The 26,040-nt window shown below is 35.1% G+C and overlaps 1 protein-coding gene and 1 non-coding gene across 11 annotated transcripts in view; both read right to left on the minus strand.

Moving 5' to 3' along the window:
• LOC115211760 (dual specificity tyrosine-phosphorylation-regulated kinase 1A) overlaps positions 1 to 26,040 on the minus strand; it is a 509,539-nt gene that overhangs the window by 28,099 nt on the left and 455,400 nt on the right. For 8 of the 10 annotated variants that reach the window (XR_004999371.1, XR_004999370.1, XM_036503300.1 and 5 more), the window contains 4 exons: positions 24,715 to 25,007; positions 14,119 to 14,313; positions 11,210 to 11,357; positions 3,555 to 3,584 (listed from right to left, as the gene is read on the minus strand). Coding sequence is in view for 8 of the 10 variants with exons in the window: in XM_036503298.1 (XP_036359191.1) it covers positions 3,555 to 3,584; positions 11,210 to 11,357; positions 14,119 to 14,313; positions 24,715 to 25,007 (666 nt within the window). In the remaining 2 variants the exon portion in view is untranslated. The remainder of the gene's footprint in view (positions 1 to 3,554; positions 3,585 to 11,209; positions 11,358 to 14,118; positions 14,314 to 24,714; positions 25,008 to 26,040) is intronic. The other 2 variants (XM_036503297.1, XM_029780427.2) reach the window with 1 other exon arrangement.
• On the minus strand, positions 4,349 to 4,492 carry LOC115212449. The gene has a single exon (XR_003881729.1). It is a non-coding gene; the product is annotated as a U4 spliceosomal RNA (small nuclear RNA).

The following is a 26,040-nucleotide window of genomic DNA, read 5'->3' on the forward strand; positions in this document are numbered from 1 at the left end:
GGAAAAGAAGGGTCTGAAGGTTTAAGGATCCTCTGAATGGACTGAGATTTAGAGATGTATTACTTAAAGCTTTTGATGAAAAAGAGGAGGATATAGCATCACATAGTGTGGAGGACAACTCGAAGTTCCTACAGGATAACCTGTTGAGGGCTACTGACCAGATCTATGGCTGGTGCAAAGTTCCCTCTTGACCTAAGGTAACATGGTTGTGGAACAATGTAGTTGACAGGGCCATTAGGAAAAAGAAATGAGCATGGAAGGACTGGAAGTGTGGTGGTAGTAGGGAAATGTATCAGATGGTCAGAAGGGAAGCTAGGAGACAGGTTTACTTAACCAGAGGGGAAGCAGATAAAAAAAAATTTGCCAATGTTCTGGATTGTGAGGACCAGAGACTTGAAGTGTTTCATATTGCAAAACAGTGTGTGAGAGAGAATTGTGATGTCATAAGAGAGAGATATATCCACATGGATGATGGCTCACTTGCATTTAATGATGCGGCAAAGAAAGACTTGTAGACACCATTATGAAAGGTTGCTAAATGAAAGGAATGAACAGGAGAAAGAGAGTCTGTCAGTAAGGTGAGGATTGGCAACAAGAATAATGAAGAATTCTGGGTAGAAGTAGGGGTTCACCAAGAATCAGTCTTTAGCTTCTTCATATTCATCATAGTCCTCCAGGCAATAACAGAGGAATTCAAGACAGGCTGCCCCTGGGAGCTCCTCTATGCTGATGACCCTGCTCTAATAGCTGAGTCACTACCAGAACTAGAGAAGAAGTTTCAGATGTGGAAACAAGGTCCAGAATTGAAGGGCCTAAGAGTCAATCTAGCAAAAACCAAAATCTTAATAAGTAGGAAGGCAGAAAAATCACAAACCCCTTCAGGTAGATGGCCCTGTAGAAAAGGCGTAGGTAGAAACTCCTTTAAGATGTACCTAGTGTAAGCTATGGACACATAAGAGGTGCAGCTATATCAAAGGAAGGTTAACTAGGAAAACAGCTTTTGCATGTGTGGCAGATGCACAGGGGCAATAAACACTGAAGATGTACAGAAAACAGACTCCATCACATGCCAGAATTAGTTGATAGCTTCCGTTACTTAGGTGACCAAGTCTGTAGTGAGAGTGGATGCTCTGAGAGCATAGCTGCTAGAATAAGAATAGCTTGGGCAAGGTTCAGAGAGCTCCTACCTCTGCTGGTAACAAAGGGCCTCTCACTCACAGTGAAAGGTAGACTGTATGATGCATGTGTGTGAACAGCCATGCTACATGGTAGTGAAACATGGGCTGTGACTCCTGAGGACATGCGTAGGCTTGAAAGAAATGAAGCCAGTATACTCCACTAGATGTGTAATGTCAGTGTGCATACATGACAGAGTGTAAGCACTTTCAGAAAAGTTGGACATAAGAAACATCAGATGTGGTGTGCAAGAGAAATGACTGCACTGGTATGGTCATGTGTTGCGTATGGATGAGGACAGCTGTGTAAAGAAGTATCACATCTTAACAGTGGAAGGAACCTGTGGGAAGGTAGACCCAGGAAGACATGGGATTAGGTGGTGAAGCACAACCTTTGAATGTTGGGCCTCACAGAGGCAATGACAAGCAACTGAGACCTTTGGAGATATGCTGTGATTGAGAAGACCTGTCAAGTGAGATCATAGCTGCGACCAATGCTGGTGTTGCATAACTGGCCTGTTTAAAAGTACCCTTCAATCGTCAGGCAATATGCTGTGCTTGAGAAGACCTATTGAATCAAATTAAATTGTAATTGTGGCTGATGCCAGTGCTGCCTGACTGGCCTCTGTGCCAGTGGCACGTAAAAGCACCCACTATACTCTCAGAGTGGTTGGCATTAGGAAGGGCATCCAGCTGTAGAAACCATGCCAGATCAGACTGGAGCCTGGTACAGCCTCCTGGCTTGCCAGTCCTCAGTCAAACCATCCAGCCCATGCCAGTACGGAAAGTGGATGTCAAATGATGATGATGATACCTATATATATATATATATATATATATATTTGCACACACACACACTCATAAACACAAACACATGCACAAATTAGCCTATACTCTAAAAGAACAACAACAGCAACATATAATTAAAATAATATAATTAAATCAATATGTCAAAATAAGCAGGCCCCATATATTCAGAAAAGATGAGAATTTAAAGACAACTTCATCTGGAAATTTAGAAACCACAAATAAGAAAAAAACAACTTATTTCTTTCTGTTCTGAAAGAAAAAAGTATTAAAGATAAAAAAAAAATGTATATATGCTTAACTTTAAAACTTTACTTTTTGCCACCAAGACATACATAATTAGATAATACCTTTTGAGGCGATCAACAAGGTCATAGAAATTATAGACATGCATGTTGCAATGACCTTTCATGAAGAAACAGTAATGCAATGTTTGGAGATAACTAAGGGTCCTTCCCACCTTGCCCATACAAACCCACACAGCCATTAAAACATATTTATTTAGTAGTTATATATATATAAAGAGTTATCACATTCCACCAATATGTAATTTTAAAAATGAAACCAATAACATAGGAATAAAAAGTTACATAGACGTTTCTTGCGGAAAAAAAAAAAAATTCCCAATTTACATCGAAAGAATGGTTGCCAGTGATTAATATTAATAAAAGGAAAAAAAAAAAACAAAAACAAAAACGAGTGGGATGGAGTGAGGACATGTTGATGCTAACAAATTGTATAATGACTAACCACCAACCAGGGGCAGTCCCCATTGTAAAGGAACAACTATTTTTATTATTTTCAATAGTCAGTGATTTAATAGCCAGAATGTCTTAAGATAGAAGCCACAGAAGTGGTTTCCCCCTACCCTCAAGATATCAAACTATTTAATTAACCCTTTCATTACCAACCCGGCTGAAACCGGCTCTGGCTCTCAGTACAAATGTCTTGTTTTCATAAGGTTTGAATTAAAATCTTCCACCAAACCTTAGTCACAATTTATGTTCCTAACACTAGCTCAATGATAACTAAGTTATTTTACTAAATATTTTGTTATATTTAAAGTAATTAAAAGAAACACAGAGCATCTCAAAAGAAATACAGTAACGAAAGGGTTGTATGTAAATGTTATCACAACCATGTACTTGAATTAATTCAAATTTATATATTTCTAATATTTGAGCTAAATAAATAAATAAATAAAAGGATATATTTTAATAAAATACATTGGAGAGGAAGGGTAGGAAGTACAAGCAATGGAAACAAACCCCGGTATATAAAACTTATTACATATCTATCAAACCCAGAGAAGTAAATAATAAAGTCAACCATGGCAGTATTTGAACATAGTACATAGAATGTAGGATGTTCAGTTTGGTACTCTACCCCGATTTTGCTAATTTCTAAGAATTATAAATAATAAATTAATGATTCAGATTTACAATTCTCCCTTCAACCAAATTTTCCATTTGTTAATGTGTATGCATAAACAGTTCACTTGTAGAGGCTGAAAAATCCCATAAAAAAAGTGCAATCATTTTCTAAAATAAATGTGTATATGCTTATATTTACCTGTCCCGGAAGAATTCCGCAATTCTCCGGCTGCAGAAAAAATTTGCAGGATTTTAGGATACCCAAAAATTTCTATTCAATTCTATAAAATATCTTTAATTTATATATTTTTTTTATATATTTCATCTACAGTATTTCTGCAGAAAATTACTATTCAAAATAAATTACAGAAAACAGGTACATAAATATGTACATTTGTACTTTTTTTTTTTTTTTAAACGTATTCACATTTGAGGAATTAAGGTGAAGAAATTTGGCTTAGATGAAATGTCAAATTAAAAGAAAAAAAAAAAACAAAACAAAAAAAAAAGAACAAAAACTAACAAATTGAATAAAAATGTTAACAAAAACATAAAAAACATGAACAAAATAATAACGAGAAAGAAAACCAAGGTAAACAATAATAATAAAGAAAAAAAATTAAAATAAAATTGGTTTCTTATATTGGCATAAGTCCAGAAATTTTAAATTGATCTCACCCAAAAGGAAGACAGTTGAGCTCAGGAAGATTTGAATTCAAATGTATAAGGATTTAATTAAATAACACAGCATTTTGCCTATTATTTTATTGAATCTATTACCCATTGCTCAAATTAATAATAATAATCCTTTCTACTAGAGGCACACGGCCTGGAATTTAGGGATAGGGGATCAGTTGATAACATAAATCCTAGTACTTAACTGGCACTTATTTCCTCAAACCTGAAAGGATGTAAGGCAAAGTCAACCTTGGTGGTATTTAAACTCAGAATGTAAAGACGGACAAAATTCTACTGAGCAATCAACCCCACTACTTGATTAATACTTATCAACCTTCAAAAAATGAAAGGTAAAGTTGATTTTGGCAGGATTTGAACTGAGAATGCAAAGTTTTCAACTAGCAATAACCACGCCTCGGATAACCCTCATTGGCTATGGTACCACCTCTGCGCAAAGTGAGAATGCAAAGTGCTGGACCAAATGACACAAAGCATTTTTCTAATTCTCTAACAATACTGTCAATCCACTGACTTTACCAATTCAAAAATAGTTGAGAATATTTGAAAAATGCTTGTCTGGGTTTCATTTTTAAGAATCAGTTTAATGAACATTTATGTTTAATCCATCTTTAAGTATACCTCTCCTTTTTCACCACAGTTAAAAACCTAAGACACTGCTGCCCTTAGTTGGTGCTATGACACAAGACAGGACACTATTTATTCTGAAGCTAATGAATTAGTGTATACAACTTGAATTCAATAATGTCAATGACACTTTTCATGACATGGGAAAACTTTTACAAATGTCTACAACCAAGTAAATGGAAATGGTCGAGTCAAGAACTTACTTTGCGAAAGGTCAACAAATTCAGTCTCCTTTCTGTTCTAATTAACCAAAGCTGTAATTCCTAGGGAATTGTTATCTTGTAATTTTCAATGAATTAATTTTTTAAAAATGCCTAGGTATTTTTAAAAGCATTGGAAGAATTATTGAAGCCTTTCTACACAGTAATTTAGTGATCTTGGCATGTAGTAATAATTGATAAATTATTTGATATATTTGTTTCTACTCTTAGGCACAAGGCCCGAAATTTTTAGGGAGGGGGCCAGTCAATTAGATCAACCCCAGTGCACAACTGGCACTTAATTTATCAACCCCGAAAAGATGAAAGGCAGAGTTGACCTCGGCGGAATTTGAACTCAGAATGTAAAGATAGACAAAATACCCCTAAGCATTTCGCCCAGCATACTAATGTTTCTGCCAGCTTGCTGCCTTAAATTATTATTTGATATATTCAATAATAAAGTGTGCTGATCAGAAAAGAGAATTATGTTTTGATTATATGATGAAAGGCCCTTCAGCTACGTAGACTTAGGAGTATAATAAGTAGAAGAAAATTTTGTATGACCACAGGATGATAGTTTAATGGCTTCACTATTTCAAAAGTACCCCACTAAATTAATGATTATGTGATGTATTCATGGAGGATGGGTAAGAAAGTAAACGAGAAAGAAAGAGAGAGAGAGAGAGAGACGTTAGGGTAGAGTAGAGAATCTGGAGATATGTCGAAGATATCAGGCCAAAAGACAATAGGTGAAAGTGGTTACTGAAAACAAGTGGTTTCCAATCTTTTCACGACCAAGGATCCCTTATATTTAAATGAGTTTTCTCACAGCCCCCTTTTAATATGTTTATCCTTACATATATATATATATTTACGGAGATGTACTTGCATAGCGAGTGACTTGATCTGAGATCATGTGCTGGAACGAAAACAATTGCAGCATGGAAGGTGTTTATAAGCCATTTAAGAAACACACAAAAACTGTTAGATTCACTTCAACATTTGAATTTAATTTATCAAAATAAGAGATGCAGCACGTAGTTTTGTCAGTGAACAGGTCGCGGTCTCAAAGCGACGAAAATATTTTGACAAATTAAATTTAAATGTTGAAGTGGATCTAACAGTTATTATGTGTTTCTTAAATGGCTTATAAACACCTTCCATGCTGCAATTGTTTATATATATATATATATATATATATGAAATTTTGAATTTAGTTCACAGACCCCCAGTACTACCTCTGTGGGCCACCAGGGGTCAGCAGACCACAGGTTGGGAACCACTGCTGTAAACTATGGGCTCCTCACTGCAGAAACAAATAAAAGAAGTGTAGTAAGCATTATTATTAAATTTCCTGAGATTAATACCAGCTGACAACATTATTTTATCATTACAAAGGATTACTTTTGTATAGAATAGGAAGAAAAGTCTTGTGTTAAATGGTTGTGGTGGAGACATTTTGAAAAACTTTCTCAGAATGTTTCAAAATGATTTGGCTACTAATGTAAGAATTGTTATTATGAAGCTGGTGTGGTTTGTGTTTGGCAAAGAAATACTACCATACATGGTAATAGTAAAATTAACCACCAAAAGTATTGGATCATCCCATAAATAATGTGTTTTTTTAAAATACTTTTTTATTTTCCAAAATTAAGATAAAGTTCTTCTTTAATCTAAAATATACTCTCCTTCATTTTCTACAATGCTCTTCCATCTAGCTGGTGGACTTGTAAGGCCCCTCTTCCAAAATTCACTCTGTGATGAAAAATATTCCTCTAACTGTTCTGATCTCATCTACAGAACTTAATTTTTTCCATCCAAATGATTTTGAAGACTGTGGAATAAATGATAATCAGATGGAGCAATGTCTGGCCAATTTGGTGGGTGGGGCATCGTTTCCCATTCAAACTGCTCCAGCCTTTGGAATGTCATCCTCGCTGTATGTGGTTGAGCATTAACCTGATGGAAGAACACCTTTTGTCTTGAAACCAAAGATCGTCGTTTTTCGTCTAGTGCTGACTTGAATGACTGGTTGAATGACCAAGTGCAAGATTCTCTGCTAGTTCCTCAACAGTTATGATGGGATTTTGTTCCACCAAGGTTTGCAGGACATCCTTGTCGAGCTTTACAGATCTTGCAGGATGAGGCTCATCTTCTAGGCTGTAGTTTCTGGCTTGGAATTTCTGGAACCACCATTGATATTGGCTCATGCTTATTGTCCAATCCCCATATACTGCATTAATATTCTTTGCACTTTCTGTTGTGCTGTTGCCTTTATTGAACTCATAAAGCAAAATATGCTGAATATGCTCCTTTGTCACTTTCATTATAACTGAAAAAATAACTGTTAAAATCGAATTGCACTCTTCAAAACTTGCACTAAGAATAAGGACAAGGTAAAATTACTACCTGCTTTCATAGCAAGTTGATGCAGGTAGTTTATCCCGTCCCCCTCCAATTTTTCATGCAATTTTGAAAAAACTGCATTATTTATGGGATGACCCAATATTTCAAGGGACATTTCAACAAGCAGATAACTTTCCCTTGATATAAAGAAATATGGATTTAGTTAGTCATCAACAAAACTATAGCACAGAAAAATGAATCCACATGAGGACAGGAGGGTTTCTTTTTAAATGGATGTAATTCGGGATGCTGAGTTAACTTCAAATTTGTTTTTCCACTTGTTTTTCAAAATTGCTTTTATCTATAAATGTTGTGATTTGACTATAATAAAGTAATGTTAACCCTTTCATTACCAACCCAGCCGAAACTGCCTTCTGGCTCTGTAGTACAAATGTTTTGTTTACTTAAGTTTTGAATTAAAATCTTCCACCAAACCTTTGTCACAATTTATGTTACTGACACTAACTAAATGGTAACTAAGTTATTTTACTAAATTCTTTGTCACATTTAAAATAATTGAAAGAAACACAGAGCATCTCAAAATAAATACGGTAATAAAAGGGTTAAAGTTTCTAGCAAGTGAATCTACAAAACAAGTTTAAGTCCTAAATGTGCCATTTCACTTCAATTATTTTTTTGTAACAGTGATTTCTGGCTGTAATCAGCAGCCTATTAGAAAGATGGGCTTCACCTGGCTAACTTTATCATATAAGCCTACGTGAAAAAGAAAGCTAGCTGGCATGTGATTAAATGATTCATTCATTTTTGCACAACTTTCTCATTCCCATAGTGATTAATATAACACTTGAAAAGTATTGAGGTTTGAGGAATAATCTACAGCCAATCAACTTTCTACCTGCTTGTAATTCTAACTCCAAAATAGAATCAGACTCCACCCACCTCCTTTGCCTACAAATAATAAAAAAGACTACATGCTATAAAGAATCTGTAAGGAAATATATAAATAAATATGAAATCAAACAGAAATGCAAATGCTAAAAAAATAATCACTAACCTGATGAAGAAGCTTAAGCTCAGTAATTAAACTAGCTTAAAATGGCTAATTTCCAGTTGATTAGATAAATAGTATGAAAAATATAATAACTGGTGTCATTGTAACTTATTACTTATGAGCTGGATATATGTAAGTATATAAGAGGAAATAAATAATTCCTGGGAAATACAGTCTTCTGATCCCAAGTGAAAAAAGAGACAACTGGAGTGTTAAGAACTGAAGGAAATGGGTTGAAGTTGGATTATAGTTATTAGGTGTGGGCGTGGCAGTGTAGTAAGAAGCTTACTTCCCAACCACATGGTTCCAGGTTCAGTCCCACTGCTTGGCACCTTGGGTAAGTGTCTTCTATAGCTTTAGGCCAACCAAAGCCTTGTGAGTGGATTTGGTAGAGAGAAACTGAAAGAAGCCCATTTTGTATATGTGTGTGTGTCTTTGTGTTTATATCTTACCTCCGCTGCTTGTGTCCCCCTAACTTAGCAGTTTGGCAATAGAGACTGACAGAATAAGCAGCAGGCTTAATAAAATAAGTACTGGGGTCAATTCATTCGATTAAAAAATTCAAAGTGGTGCCCCCCCCCCCAGCATAACTGAAACAAGTAAAAGATAAAAGATTACTTTAGTCTCAAATCAGACATTTTTGAGCAGATCTATAACCAAAAGTGTTTCAGCAATGACTATTCCATCCAGAAATATATTATCCAATGTTTCTTTCCTTTTTGAAGATGGTAAGGTAGGATTTAAGATAATTTGACAGCTATTTCCTTGTTGGCTTATTGGATGGTGGTTTGTGTATGATTGTACAAAAACAGTGAAAAGACTTGGATTTGAGGTGGTTAAAACAAATATAAGAGGGAATGAATTTAAACCCTTAGCATTTAAACTGATCATATCTGGACAATATATGTTCAAAATGTCCTGATCCTGCCTCTCACACCTACCCTATAATGTAATTCTAAAAATAAACAGTCATATCATCAAAATCTTGACATTAAAAGATAAGGTGAATAAATATGCTGTACATGTGACAGAGAAATCTGAATGCTAAAGGGTTAAAGTAAACAAAGAATGATACATTCAAATTCCAGTATCAAAATTTATAGCAACGTTGCCAATCACTAATTTAGCTAATTTTAAATACTGGCCAAAAAAAAAAAAATATTTTTCTTGTTAAAACTACTTTTGCAACTGTTGTTTAGCCTCCACATCAACCCTCACCAACAAGACCTATGATGAAGGGCATTTCAGCTGCGACCAGCCTACCATTTTTAGGGGTATGCTGGAGCAAAGCTAATGTGAGTTTTCTACATTTAAACTGGTAGGGTATGAGTTGAAGGATTGCAGCGATTTGTAACAGGTGGAGCAACCAAACAAATAGAATTTAAAAGAGCATTTCAGTAATAAGAGAAAGCTTTGGTACCTGACTATCAGTATACTCAATGAGCAGGCTAAGATTTAGATTAGGACTTTGCAGATGTGGAAAACCAAGAAGGATGTGGGAAGAATTGGTCAAATCTGATCTCAGGACACTGGACCACATGAAAGAAATGATGACATACTGCAACAAGTGTTGAGATACCTTACTGGAGAAGACAAATCTAATCCAAACCAGCAAGGAAAGAAATGGACATAAAATGATATCGATGAGGATTAGATGTCGTCAAGATGCTAACACCATCCTCCATCTTTTCTTCATGTTAATCCTTACTGTAGCCATGGGATGTTATGGTATTTCTACATGGAGACAATATGAGTTTCCAGAATGGTCAAAGAGCTTAAAGATGAGAGCAATGTTGGATCTAAAGCACTATTTAAAAGTAGGTGCCACAATATAAGATTCATCAAAGAATTAGTTCTATTTAATATGTAGGAAAGGAGTAGGTAGTTAAATGAATATTTTGAGGATGTTGTATGAGGATGAGGCATCTATTAGAAAGCGTAGCTAAGAAGTGAAGACTTTTGGCTGCTTAGATTACTGGAGGATAAGAGGTTACATAGAATAGGTGCTAGAGGTGGATTTAATACAGGGGTGACTAAGGAATTTTATGCTAATTAGTGATAAAATATGAGCCCAAAAGACAACTTGCAGTGATAGAGTAAAAATGTATTTGATATGCAATGTGGATTTGAGACTAAGTGCAACTAAAAGGAGGTTGAGAAAACATGATTAATGAATTGAAAAGAAATAAGGATGTGAGTAGGGAGAAAAACAGTGTCATATAAGGAATACATGAAGAGTTATTTAAGAGAAGAATTCTATATGAGATGATATCAGAATTTAGGTTTGGATGGCAGCTAAGATCTACAGGATAAAAGTAAATGAAAATAAATCTTGGTTTGAATAGTTATTAATTCATGACCTCTTTGTAAATGATCTAATTAGATTGTGTATGGATTAAAGACCACTGTTATAATGCTTTTAGGACCCTGATAAAGTTGTTAGATTAGAGGAAAGGAAGGATATAGTAATAGAGACCAGTAGTAGCTTTACATTTCTGAAATAAATGCCAATCTATGGAATTTCAAATCTATCCTCCCTAAACTCAAATGTTTTATGGGTTGTGTATTAGTTAACTAATTAATTAGCAAATAAATCAATCTATCAATGTCATGAGTACATGACGGAAAATGACAAAAGCTATGTACTCTCTATTTTTTTTTGTATAAGACAAATTAGATCAGTGAGGAGTTATTTAGAATACATCTTTGATAGTCTAGCCATCAAAACACAGAATTTTGATATTAAGTAAAGGTTGTTGTATATGTCATTTTATGAAAGATATGAAAACATGATTTAAAGGCCAAAGTTACACGAAAACCAGATGAAGTTGCCTGATGGCCAAAAGTGGTAACATGAAGGAAAGGGATAAAAAAAAGAAAAGGCATTTGTTTGTAAAAACAAATCCCGCTTACCTATGTAGTATTTGCTTTCTATATCATGTTTGTTCATGAGTTCAAGCAGGCGCACTTCAATTTGTGCCTGGTTAAGGAATGGCTTCTTATTTTTTATAATTTTCACCGCAACATATTCTAAATCAACATGGTCATAGGCCTTCACAACCTAGATGGAACAGAATGAAGTTTGATGTTTAAGAACTTGGAGGTGCTACAAATATATTTCATTAAAAATGGTTCTCAATAAATAGAAAGATAGAGAGAGAGAGTATTTCTTTATTCACCATAAGGTTGAGAAAAAGAGGGGACAATACGAGGACAGACAAAACAAACGTTGAGGTCAGGGTATCGAATGAGACGAAACGTATAAATAAACAAACAATTAAAATATATACAATTAAATGAGAATGAGTGATTAACAAAAAATGAAGCGGAGGATGCAGTTGACCCCACAAACCACATACTCACACTGAAGACTTTGCTTTCTCCCTTTTTACATTCTCGATTAAACAGGTTCTTTCACTCGCAACATACTTGCTATATACTTCCATCTTTTACGAAACACACTTTGCGACAGGCATTTCTTCTCCAGCCTTATTTTCCGTTTCATGTGGAAAACTAAAAAGTCGATTAGCTCGAGACTGGAGATGAACATGCCTGTTGCAATTCCTTTCACTCTCGTCTTCCATACTACTTCTTTCGCCATAGCAACTACCGAGAGAAAACAGGCTCGCTCCTCCCTATTCAGGGAGAGAGAGAGAAAAGGGAGGCATACAATGTCTACAATGTTCTTAATTAGTATTCTTATTAATGATTTAAAACCTATCTCTTGCAGAATTAGTTGATCCAAGAAGGGTCACTTTTTTTCTATAGTCCCTATCCTTTATTACCTCATCAGAGTGCCCTAACTATTTAAAGTTCGCAGTAACTATCGTTTATGTCTTCCCTGGTTTATCTCTTTACTTTGTAAACACTCTAAGAACTTCTTCACCCAGTGTATATCTCCCATTTAAACTTAGATGCACATGCTTAGACTTCTGATATTCAAGAGATTCCTCAACTCATTTGCACTAAATCAACTTGCAATTTTCATTCAGTTTTTTCATTCATTTTTTTCTCTCTTTATTACTGTACATTATCCCTTCTACCAACAACTTCTTTCTCTTCTCTGATATTGCTAATATCACCAGGTTTATTTTTTTTAACACTGATATGGCCGTTCAGGTTTGCAATACAGTTTCTTATCTACATATCTTAATTCAGCATCATTTCTCCATTAAGATTAATCTTCTTGTACCTAACCAAACCACTTCCTCTCAAATCTTAGTACTTTTGAGCAAATCATGCTTTCACTTAATATGTACCATTAATTTACATTATCTATCCATGTTAGTCAAACTCTGTCGACACACCTTTTTGTAAGCAAACATTGCGCATCCAACAGACAACCCATGTAGCAATTGTTGCAGATGCTCTAAATTCACTGTGTATGCTTTCTACAATATATTTCTTACATATACTTTATGAAGACGAGCTTTGGTATTGCATGACATCAACACCATCATCATCATCGTTTAACGTCTGCTTTCCATGCTAGCATGGGTTGGATGATTTGACTGAGGACTGGCGAACCAGATGGCTGCATACTGATCTGGCAGAGTTTCTAACGTTGGATGCCCTTCCTAACGCCAACCACTCTGAGAGTGTAAAGTATAACAATTTCCCATGTTTAAAGCCAGTAGTTTGCTTATATCTCAAACCTTTGTTGGCTGAGTTCAGGTCATGTTTAACCCTTTAGTGTTTAAACCGGCTGTATCCGGCCTGAATATTCTACACATTTTATGCTCAAACTGGCCAGAACCAGCATCTCACACCTACCCTGCAATGTCATTCTAAAAATAAGTAATTACATCTTTCCTATCTTGAAGCTACAAAATAATATCAGATAAACTTTTTTTAATGTGAATAAATAAGGATTACTTTTAACAAATTAATCTGAATGCTAAAGGGTTAAAAGTTGAATTAATCATCGTTTTCATCATTGCTTTAACATCCAACTTTCCATGTTTGCATGGGTACAACTAGATGTCCCTTCTCTCACAAACCCTCACCTATGTCCATGCAATGTTATATTTCCCCATGGCCAGAAGATTGGAAATGAACGATGCCTCTTGTATGAGAGACGAGACATTTACAACTGTTATATGCCATCAAAATAAGGAGACACTAACACACACACATGTTGAGCTTCTTTCAGTTTGCATAAACCAAATCACTCACAAGGCACTGGTTGGTCTGGGGCTATAGTAGAAGACACTTGCCTAAGGTTATCCATAGTGGGACTGAACCCGAGTCCACATGGTTGAGAAGTGAACTTCTTAACCGCAATTATGCTGCACCTAATCTAAAGTATATTTTCAACTCCAAAAGAAACTGCCATTAGGTTCAGTTAAGTAGTTACAGACAGTGTTCACTTCAAATTGACAAGCAATACTTTATTATGTTTAAGCTAGGCGGTTAAAAAAGTGGAAAAGCTGACATTTTCATTTCAGAAGTGAATTAAGTTTCATACAACTTTATTCAGAAATATATACTCTTTTTACTTGTTTCAGTCATTTGACTGTGGTCATGCTGGAGCACCGCCTTTAGTTGAGAAAATCGACCCCAGGATATATTCTTTGTAAGTCTAGTACTTATTCTATCGGTCTCTTTTGCCGAACTGCTAAGTTATGGGGACGTAAACACAGACATACTAACACGCACACATATATATATATACATATCTATGACAGGCTTCTTTCAGTTTCCGTCTACCAAATCCACTCACAAGAAACACTACTGGAAATTTGAAACTTAAAGATTTTGATCTAAACATAGGTAGACAGATAGAAAGAGGAAGAGGTCAACTGCATTTTTTTTCTTCTTACCTGGCCAAAAGAGCCTTTTCCAATTAAAGAATCAATTTCATAACGATCCATCCATTTCTCTCCAGGTGTAATGATATAGTCATGGTTTGTATCATCGTAGCCGTCGTTATAGACAGGTACATTCGTACGTCCCTTCTTATGTATTGATTCATCATGTGGCAGTTGTGCTCGTCGTTTCTTCTTTGCATAGTATACCTTCAATGAAAGACATTCATCATTAGTTAAGTTTAGTTAAATACCAGGGAAGCATTTAATATAACAAAATTCAGAACACTTGAAACTTCATGCTAAAAACGGATGGAAAAATTTAGGGTCTGTATTTTTCAGGTGAGAATCAAACTGCTGGCATTATTGTTCTGATTATAAAAAAAAAAAACAAAAAAAAAAAAACAACAACATAAAATTAGTTTAGGCTGGATATTTGGTGACAGTGAAAGATAATATTGAAAAATATCAAACAAATACTGAGCATTGTTTAGGTAAAGAAAACAGACTACAATACTTGAGAGCCTCCACATTTGCTGTCTACTTTGTATCCCATTTCACAATATACACACTCTTCTGAAACTATTCTGTTCCATTCCACCAAGCTTATTGTCTGTCTGTCTGTCCAAAGCTGCTGCCACCACCACCACCACCACCACCACCGATTAACGTCTGTTTTCCATGCTGGCATGGGTTGGATGGTTTAGCTGAGGTCTGAAGAGCCAGCGGCTGCACCAGGCTCCAATCTGGTCTGGCAGAGTTTCTAAAGCTGGATGCCCTTCATGACACCAACCACTCCGAGAATGTAGTGGGTGCTTTTTACATGCCACCGGCATAGGGGCCAGTAAGGCGGGTCTGGCAACAATCACATTTGGATGGTGCTTTTTATGTGCCACTGGCCCTGAAGCCAGTAAGGTGAGCCTGGTAACCAACATATTTGGATGGTGCTTTTTACATGTCACCGGCCAAAGAGCAGGTCAGGGGTTACTGGCACTGGTCACGATCGGTTGGTGCTTTTTATATGCCACCAGCACAGGAGCCAGTCAGGCGGACCTGGCATTGACCATGTTCGGATGGTGCTTTTTGCGTGCCATCAACACGGGAGTCTGTCTGTCTATCTATCTATCATTTGTTAATGTGTACATACATACCAAGTGTGAAAATACCTTTATTTCAGATGATCGACCTCCTCAGTGTTCATTCCATTACTGTCAAACAATATGCCCCAAAGTTAGGCTCTCTCCTCACCAAACCCTTCAATCTACATTCCTCTCTCAACAAGAATCTACTCTGATGTTTTGAAACATGCTACAGCATTCTCAAGAAGGGCAACCTCTCTGGCCCTACCATCTATGATTCTGTCACCCTCACTTCCAACATCTAAAAAACGAACAAGAAAGTGATTAGCAACAACCACATCCAACATCTTGACATGTTCTTCTTTCTTAATGATTATCTTTTTACCAGAGACCTGCTCTTCTTATCCATGTGCCATCACCCTCAAGAAATTTGATGAAATCAATGTTGCTTCACTTGAAATTACAAAGTATTTGACTGTTTGGCATGAGAATTTGAAGCTAATCCGTTTGTCTATGGACCCCATCTTGCTCACATCTTTTGTGATAGGAGACTTCCCCCTAGATCACACCATGTACTAATAGCTTTTTTCCCTAACTCACATGTCATCAACTCCTATGCACTCCTAGTTTGGTTTCATCCCTCACATTTTACCTTCAATACATCAACAACCTACCTGCTGTCACTACTGCCCATACCCATGCCTAACAACATGGATAATGCTACTCCTCACTCTCTAAACTTCTGCACCCAGATGTCACCCACATGTAACCTAGATGCCTAAAGCCAAACCTGTGCTACACCATAAACAGGGATCTTGAAAACGTTCTCAAATTGGGTGCTGTCAATCTTGTTTCTTTCATCCTCATCCTCATCATCATTTAATGTTCATTTTCCATGAGTTGGCCGGTTTGACTGAAAACTAGTAGCAGCACCGGGTTCCAATCTGATCTGGCAGAGTTTCTACAGCTGGATGTCCTTCCTAAGGCCAACCACTCCAAGAGTGTAGTGAGTGCTTTTTATGTGCTACTGGCATGGGTGCCAGTTATGAAACATTGGCATCGGTCACAACTTGAACATCATTAATGCACAGTCACTACATTCACTTTACAAGACTATAGAATTTCTGAATAATAGACATTTTGCACAATAACGGGCAGAAAGATCCTTGGTATGATTGCTTCCTTGGCAATAGTCACGATCATATTTACAAAAGAACAAACCTGGTTTTGAAATCAACGACGCAGTAGATATAATTTCACATAGGTCAAAAACAAAAACAGTAAATAGGATCTGTATTTGTCACAGAAAACCATACAAGTCTGAATATACTCAGCAGTATACAAGTTGAACAGTTTTACCTTCAATACTGTAGGCAAGCTTGGAAACCATATTTGTAAGAAGATACAAATGAAACTAAACTAAGCTCTTATGAAGATAAGTGGTTCCAATTAGGATACATTGAAAGAAGCTGCCGGGATGATACTATATCTACTACTTTCTTCATAAATTTGAATGTAATTGAGATGTCTTTGCAATTTCATATATGTACACTCTGTAAATGACTTCTGATTTAAACAATACTCTCTATAACACTAAGGTGTGTTTAAAATGAAACAGAATATAATCCAGATTGGATCTAAAAGATCGAATAACCTGAGTGAAAAATAATATGTTATTGAAGTTAATATACGAATTTTGTGTAAAGCAATGAGTGGGCTGGCAGAAATGTTAGCATACTGGGCAAAATGCTTAGCGGCATTTCTTCTGGTTTTACATTCTGAGTTCAAATACTGTCATGATCAACTTTGCATTTCATCCTTTTGGGGTCAATGTTATTGGTTTACTCCCTTCCGTAAAACAGCTGGCCTTCAGCCAAAAAGTTTGAAACAAATATATCAACTTTGTATCCAAATGATGAGTCCTAATATTAGTCAAAGATGACAGTAAAGATGATTTTTTATTGCATAGCTACCACACTACCTACGAATCTACATATGATTCTGAAATATAGTCTTGCATAAGGTGCTTATGAATTATTTTTGGTTGAGAAAAATAATATTGTTTATCTATAAAAATGTAATTTTGACTGCTGCCTGGTATTTAATTGTCTGATATTTTGTAGCATTTTGCTCTATATTTTGTAATCACCAGTTTTATATCTATGACAATTACAACTTGGTACTGAGTAAAATTTCATGCAGTTCCTGAAGCAGAATGAATAAGATCAGTTACGAAAGAAGAAGCTATGAAATTAATTGCCTTGAAAATCAGGACAAAATTTTAAAGTTGGTGTCACTGGATTCAAATAGCAAATTTAAATCAACTACACTTCAAAATAATCATATCATCCATGTTTTCTTTATCTAATAATTGATTGGCACAAGAACTTTGATATTTCATTAGTAATTTTCATACTCCATTAGCTAATAAATCAAGTTAATTGCCTGAACTTTCATGAATAGAAGCATTTATAAATGAATGACTTGAGAAGTAAGGAAACTGAAGTTATGACTTATATCAAGGCACTTATGACATATGTCAAAGTAGGTCAGTTAAGGGATAGCTATTAAGATATTGAAGGCAACAGGTCATATGTTGGTCACTCATTTAATCAGGTGCTTGTTGTTTAGTCTTGGGTTTGCCTTGATCCAGAAGAACAATGATCAACAAATTTAATCTGTGACCAATTCATCTCTCCAGACATAGTTCATATCAAACTACATTATCCAATACATCTGTCTATTTTAAAAGACAGTAGGTGTGATTTGGGTTAATGTTGACATTATTACCCAGAAACGAATTCGGAAAAAAAAAAAAAGTGTAGAAAATGAATCTGAAAACAAAAATTTCAGCATGAAAAATTGCTAAAGCAAAGTGAAAACATTGGATACCATTTGAAAACTAGTGATTTTTAAGAGCTATGTAAAAGATATTTTGTTTTAATATAATACTTAGCTTCACACAAACACTAACGTGGCTTTTATAAGGATTTTGTATCATTCTTTCTCTCTCCCGTCTAGACTTCATTACCACTAATTTTTATAGAGGTGCACTTGTAAAAATTTAGCAAAATTTTAAAGAAAGAAACAGACCCCGTTTTCCGGACAAAAAAGGGTTTTGTGGCATATTAGGTCACTGTAATTCATTCATCAAAAAAAAAAAGAAAAACAGTTTCCAATAATTCCAGTTTCCTCCCACCCTACTTTTTTCTGAAGAAAAATAAGGGTTTGCGGCACATTAAGCATCCGTAATGCATGCTGCTTAAAAGATATTTGTAGACAATTTCATTAAAAGATATCCATTTTCCCGAAAGTTACAAGGGAAAAACTTGGATCGTGTGAATTTTCCGAAGTCATCTCCCCACCTGTTGCTTTTTGCGCATTTTTATTTTCAGATTTGTTTCCTACATGGGTGTGAAGTAGAAAGATGTCCATTTTCCTCAAAGTTAAAAGAGAAAAGCATTGGATCTTGTGAATTTTCCGAAGTTCTCTCCCCACCCTTTCAGAAAAGATTTTCCCCACAAATTTCTTTATAATTATAATCTATACTGTTTGAAAGGTATTTATATAAAATTTCATTAAGAAATAACCCATTTTCCTAAAAGTTACGAGGGAAAAACATCAGATCTTGTGAATTTTCCGAAGGCCTCCCTGCCCCCATTGCTCTCCACACATTTTTGTTTTCAGATTCGTTTTCTGCACCTTTTTTTTGGTTTACACCTGTTGCAGTATTTTTTTTTTTTCGATTTCGTTTCTGGGTTATAATGTCAACATTCACCGTGATTTGCAAGAGATTTAGTTGCTATTTTCTAAAAAGTCAAACAACCAGATTGAGGATCCCTCATTGGCTGGTACTTAATCAGGTAGTTCAGTAAGGTACCATCTGCACTGACTGATTAAGTAGTATCAATCAAATGCTTACAAAGGAAAAAAAGAGATGAATTGAAGATGAACAATTAAAGACCTCTCGAACAACTGGACCAAGTCGTCAATGAAGCCAAAGAAGGGTTTTAACGATGTCCCTTGCTCTGTATTACACTAATCATAGATTAACCTTGTGAAGACTGAAATTTATATATGAAGATGGTGTTAGAAAGTTTAGGGTTAGCAACATGGTAAATATCCAGTAGGATTCTGTCATCAACTCTCTTCTTCATCATCATTATCAATTAACATCCATCTTCTATGCATGCATGGATAAAATGGTTGACAGGAGCTGGTCAAGTAGAAAACTACCCTAGGCTACTATGTTTGTTTTGGCAGGGTTTTTATAGCTGGATGCCCTTCCTAACACCAACCACTCTGCAGAGTGTACTCAGTGCTTTTTATGTAACACTAGCACAGGCGAGGTTAATTTTGGCATGATTTTAACAGCTGGATGCCCTTCCAAATGCCAACCACTTTACAGTGTGGATTGGTTGCTTCTATTCACAAAAGTATGGAATCTGGATTGTTACATACATGGATTTTATATGTTGATGAGCAGGTCTTCAGAGAAAAATCTGTTGAGAAGTAGTGGGAAAAAGTTCTAGACAGGGAAGCAATGTTTAAAATTTAAGGCTTAAAAATCAATGTAGAAAAGATCAAATTGCCAGTTAGTAAAAGTGAGAGCAAAATCCCAGTGCCAGTTGGAAAATAGCCTTGCTTGATATACAGGCTGAAAATAAGGAATTCAAAGCTGTGTATTCAGTGGAAGCAGTGGATACACAAAATGTGGAATACAATAAAATGTTGCGGGGGGTACCCAAGAAATGAATTTCATGAATTGTTGAGGTGGTTCACTACATCGAGTGAATTTACAATTGGTAGATAATGTAATTGGGAATGGATGTAGTTGTAGTGAACATATAGTAACAAGAATAAGAAAAAGAATGGAAAAAGTTTAAAGGATTGTTAACTTTGTTTACAGTAATGTGTATTTTTGCTTCATTAGAAAAGCAGGCAGTATGAAGTATGCACAATAAGTGTTGCTGTACAATAATGAAACATAGGTGTTAATGTAGAGAGAAATGAAGCAACAAGGATATGTTGAATGGCTAATGTTAAGCAGTATGATAGAGAGACAGAGCAGAAGTGAGCCACGAGGTTGCACATTAAAGGCTTCTGCTGAAGTTTGTAGAAGAGCAGATGGGTGCTCATGGAAAAAGTGTTGAGAGCAACTGATGGCAGGATACCCATAAAGACAGAGGACTGGAAGATGTGACAAAAGAAGATGTTGGGTATGAAAGGCTGGGTTTCAGAAGAGATGATGAAAGACAAATGTCTGATGAGACACTGCACAGTAGAATTGTTCTAAAAACAGGTATTACAACCAGCAGTAATCCAATAGTTATAAATTCAAGCCATTTCACTGCCCAAGATGTACATTAAATGTATATAAAGATGATAGGATTGAGGATGAAAGCAATCTCAATCAGCAATAAACAGCCTTGTACAAATGGTGCAAGTAGAATGTAAATTGATGAAGACGATATTCAGGATTTATTGCACTCTGGTAACAAGACACTCGTCCATGAAGACCTTAAGGAGTTAACAGAACCACAGGTATCTAATTCAATGATTTATACAACTTGAAGAAAAATGTTCTCCATATTAAACAGAGATCTTAAAGTTAAAAGATCAGTAATGGTAGTGTTGATTGTTACAGGGAAGAATTAGAAGCTCTTAAGATGAAGATAAAGTAGTCAACCATTGATGCTTTTTTGTAATTTTGTATTTTTTATACTTGTTGCTTAAACTTAAAAACCTGCATTTTTTTTTTTATTGAATTGCATATAATTTTGTTCAGAGGAGTTTCTTTTTCTCCATAAAGTGTACCTATTTTTTGATTGAATTCTATATAACTTTGCTCAAATGATTGTTTCAAAATGTATGTAAGGTTATATGTAGGTACATATTTCAATAACTGAAAGAACTTATCTGCATAAAAATTCTGTTTTACTTTCCTATGATAATAAAGCTTCTGATAGTTAGATGAAAGAGGGTAACATTGATTTCATTAATCAATGTCTTAGAATGTGTGAGTGTGCATGCATGAACGCATACACACATACACCCTGGTTACATTTTCCTTACACCTGTCGACTCACAAAGGTTCAAGAGGAAAATTAATAGTATCAATCTTGCCAGCCCACGAGGTATTGCAAAAGCCTCTTCCTCTAGATCCAGCAAGTATAATAAAGATAAGCAATCAAATACTTGAAACTGGAAGATTGTAAAGCTAAGATAACTTTAAAAGATTCCAGCTCAGATCTGGAAACCACGGAACCATTGATAAATTTTCAGTTTTCTTATGCTCTATCACTGAAACTTAATCAGTCAATAAGTTAAAAGTTAAGAATGGCCCGTCATATTTTGGGTGGGAGTAAAAATTCTAAAAGAGAAGTTATATTCTTCGATGTAGAAACATTCTAAGTATTAGGTATTAAACAAGTAGCAAGGAATTTCCGACACAATTACCACCAAGCTTTTGATTACATGGTCATGAGTTCAAACCTTATTACACCTATTAAGTCAGTCAGTGTTTCTTATAAAGGGGCGGTAAAATTAAAAAAGGGGCAAACAAAAATTGTCATATCAATTAGAATTAAGTTGGTATTAAAACTTGCTCACACCATGATGAAGAATGAAAAAATTTTAAAGACATAAACTATATTTTGTTTACTCATAAATAGAAATAGGGTAGGGGCAAACAAATTTTTTTTTGTGGGTGGGGCTAGAATTTATCAGTTTGGGAAGCACTATATTTGACTGTTCCCTTGAGAAAGTCACAGAACTGTTTTCTAGTTTGAGTAAGTTTCTATTTCATAGGTGAGTAAATAAAGAAAGGCATTCAGCTGTAATAAAAAAAAAACAACAAAAACTGTCAATCTAGTAAATAAATATAAAAACTTATTCCTCTCATACTAGAAAATAAAAATAAACCTATAACTAAATAAAAAAATTTCACAAATCAACTCATTCTTTACTAGTAATGCTGTTATTAAGGAGGGAAAAAATCATCAAACAGAATGTATTCACGTTCAGATTTTATCTTAATTCTGTAATTATCAGTAACAATAGATAAGGTGGGGATGACACATTTAGAGATACAAAATCTAAAATAATAAAGCAAATTTTCTTATCAATAAATATCAGTATATGTCATTTATTAAAAAACTTTTCCATGAAGGAAATTTAGTGAATACTGAAATAATGTGAATACAAAACATCATATGTGATTTTCCAGGGTAAGTAAGTTCTAGTAGAGTGAGTTTGGTAAAATAGTAGTCGTAACATATTTAATTTCCATTTTAAACTTTACTACAATCTCTATGATACAATTCACTGCGAGAAATATCAAAAAAATAAAACAGGTGAAGCATGGTCAATTGAACTCAGTCAAGCACCATTATAATTATGAATCATAAAAAGTTATAAAACACATAAAAATTCTTTTTAAAAATCAAATTCTTCAAAGGCCATCATTAACCTCAGTAAAGATATTTTTAGATTATAGCAAAACCTAAGTAAACGAGATTGTGTGTAAAGAATAGTTGTTCCCCTTGAATCACACACATAGCTGATATATTTTGCAGCTGTTTAAATCTTTCATTTCCTATTTCCTATCTGAGGTAATACAGACCAACTAGTTAGTTCTACTGCATATTCCAGACAAGTAGGTTAAAATTTAGAACACGGAATGTATAAGCTCTAAGAATTTGTGTCATTAGACGCACTTAGGTACATAATGCAGTATGGTAAAGGACATAGTGATTTCTATTAAGCTTTCTTCTCCACCCTGAGAAAGAATAACTGTGGCATGCATTAGATTATACATGTTAAGTGGTAAATTATGAAACCATTAATAGATATTTTAATTAGTTACTCTAAATGAGAATATCTTTATCGCAATACTTATACAACTTATGTAATTTTCTGAAAAATACTGAGTTAATATATGAAAAGAAAAAAAGAAGGGTTAACTACAGCATTTACTCACTATAAGTTGCACTCGTGTATAAGTAATTTACTAATTTACTGATAAGTCATAGTACAAAATTTTTACCCTACATAATTTTAGTTTTGTCCTGTGTATAAGTCACACCACAGTTTTTTTCTTTTTTAGTTAAAAGTATAAAAAAATGCAACTTATGTGTGAGTAAATATGGTTAATAAATGTTCTAAATGTTAGTTCCCAAAATAAAAACATCTCAAATTTGTAAGATAAGAGTACAGTCGGTTTTAGTGAATGCTAGTACAAACCTGGTACTTTTTTTTATTTTGATTCTAAAGTGAGAAAAGGTGAAATGTAACCCAGTAAGATTTCAGAGAGATGGAACTAAATAAATCTGGTAAGGCATTGAATTCATTAGTCTATCATCACTGCCCTTCCATACCATATTAATAATAATGTCTGAGGCACAAAGCCAGAAATTTTAGATTTACCTTGCTATTTGAGTGGCACTTATATTTTATCAATCCTTTAATCCTTCATGGATGAATGGCAAAGATGATCCTGGTGGTGTGTGGAATCAGAATGTGAAGAGCCAGAGCAAACACTGCAAGGAATTTTGTCTGGTATTCTAACCATTCTGTCAATTTACCCCATTCATCATATTGATAACAACAGCAGTGTAATATACATGTTGCTGTATTTCGAAAATAACAAAGTTATTGATTAAATTAAATGTTGATTAACCATATCCCACACCAGAAGTCTTAAGGCCACATCTCCTAGCAAAGAGGATTGGCCTGCAAGAGTCCTGTGCTGGTTCCACATAAAAATGCACTTGTGCCAATGCCACGTAAAAAGCATCTAGCACACACTGTAAAGTGATTGGCATTAGAAAGAGCGTCCAACCATAGAAACTAAGCCAAATCAGACTGGAACCTAGTGCAGCTCCCCAGCTCGCCACCTCTGCTCAAAGTGTCCAACCCATGCCCGTGTGGAAAATGGACATTAAAGGATAGTGACGACAACTCTGGATTGAACAACAGAGGTGATTTGATTCTTAGATTTAATGTTTTCTGTAAAGACTCTTTACAAAAGGAAATAGTAAAAACAATAATTGTTTCTAATTTAAGCAAGGCTAACAATTTTGAAATAATTTTGATTTTGAGGGGAGGAGAACAGTTGATTACATTGACCCTGTTATTTAATTAGCACTTTATTCTATCAACTTTGGAAGGGTGAAAGGCAAAGATGGCCTCGAAAGAAATTGGACTTAGAACATAAGGAACCAGAACAAATACTGCAAGGTAATTTCTCCGACATTTTAATGGTTCATCCCATTCACGTACATTATTTCATATTTTGTACAAAGTTAAATTCATCAACCGAGAAAATGGAGTCGAATACTACCATACAGTTATACAACTGAGTTATAAACTCCTAACATCTGTATTTTCCTTTCGCGTGATAATAACAAGACATTTTAACATCATCACTGGTGTTGATTCAATTCATCATTCACAGCAAAAGAAAAACAAAACAAAAAACAACAAAAGTAAAGGATTAAAAGACGCTAAAAGTTAGGGTTACATGACTTACCTCATTTATGTGTTTATAAGTCTTAATAAGTTCCACACTAAGTTTACGCAGTGGTGCATGGCTAGGGTCACGAAAAGTTAATGGAATGCGTTTCTGCATGGCAGTGAGATCATGGTGGTGTGAAGTAGCCGCGGCTACTGCAGCAGCGCTCAATGCCATACTGTTCAGGTCGTGGTGGCTTGCCAGTGACGACACTGTGGCGCCACTGTCTGCCATGATCACCAGCTGGTCAGAGCAGCCAACTAACTGGCCATACACCATTGAGGGCACATGTCCAGCTTTCACCAGCTGACCTGCAATAAACAAGAAACAAATATAAACATCATTAGAATCAGGTATGTGCATACATGTGTGGGTATGCATGCTTGATATTAATAAAAATATACATATATGCTCGTTTTGAGTTCTATTTTACCTGTTTGCACCAACATACCTGTGCTTGTACGTATGTATGTGAGAATGCAAACACACAGGTTACAAACTTTCTTTGAATCTGTATTTAAGAAATACAAAAATATCACAAATATGACAATTTATAAGAGAGAGAAATTATATATGTGTGTATTCTTTATTCTTTTAGTTGTTTCATTTGACTATGGCCATGCCGGAGCACTGTCTTTAGAAGAACAAATCGACTCCCAGGACTTATTTTTTGTAAGCCTGGCTGTGAGATAAGAAACTTGCTTCCCAACCATATGCTTCCGTTAAATTACGGGGACATAGACACAGACATACACACACAAATATATACATACATATATATGTATACAATAGGCTTCTTCTAGTTTCCTTCTACCCGAGGCTAAAATAGAAGACACTTGCCCAAGGTGCCATACAGTGGGACTGAACTCAGAACCATGTGGTTGGGAAGCAAGCTTCTTACCACATGGCTATATTAAGAAAAGGAGGCAGTCTTGATATACAATATCTGTACACCACTTCAAACACAAACACACACACACTCTCTCTCTCTCTGTATATATATATATATATATATATATATATATATATATATATATATATATACACACATACTATCATTCAATTCACTTATTTTGGTAGATTTTACTGGAAATTAAATAAAAACTGGATCTTGATATATGAAAATAGAATTCATTGAGTGAATATTAAAAAAACAGATGTTTAGTTTGGGTTCTGAAGTAAAATAAAAAAAAAAAGCTAGAATACTACCACATTTTAAACAAGTGTAAGCAACTTTAACTATTTTAAAATGTTTCAGTTGCAAAGCTGCAGTCATGCTGGAGCACCGTATTCTAAAAAGGAAGGAGTTGAAGAATTCCCCTGGCACTTGTGCTGGTGGCACGT

Source organism: Octopus sinensis, linkage group LG5 (assembly GCF_006345805.1).
Source record: "Octopus sinensis linkage group LG5, ASM634580v1, whole genome shotgun sequence".
Taxonomy (NCBI): domain Eukaryota; kingdom Metazoa; phylum Mollusca; class Cephalopoda; order Octopoda; family Octopodidae; genus Octopus; species Octopus sinensis.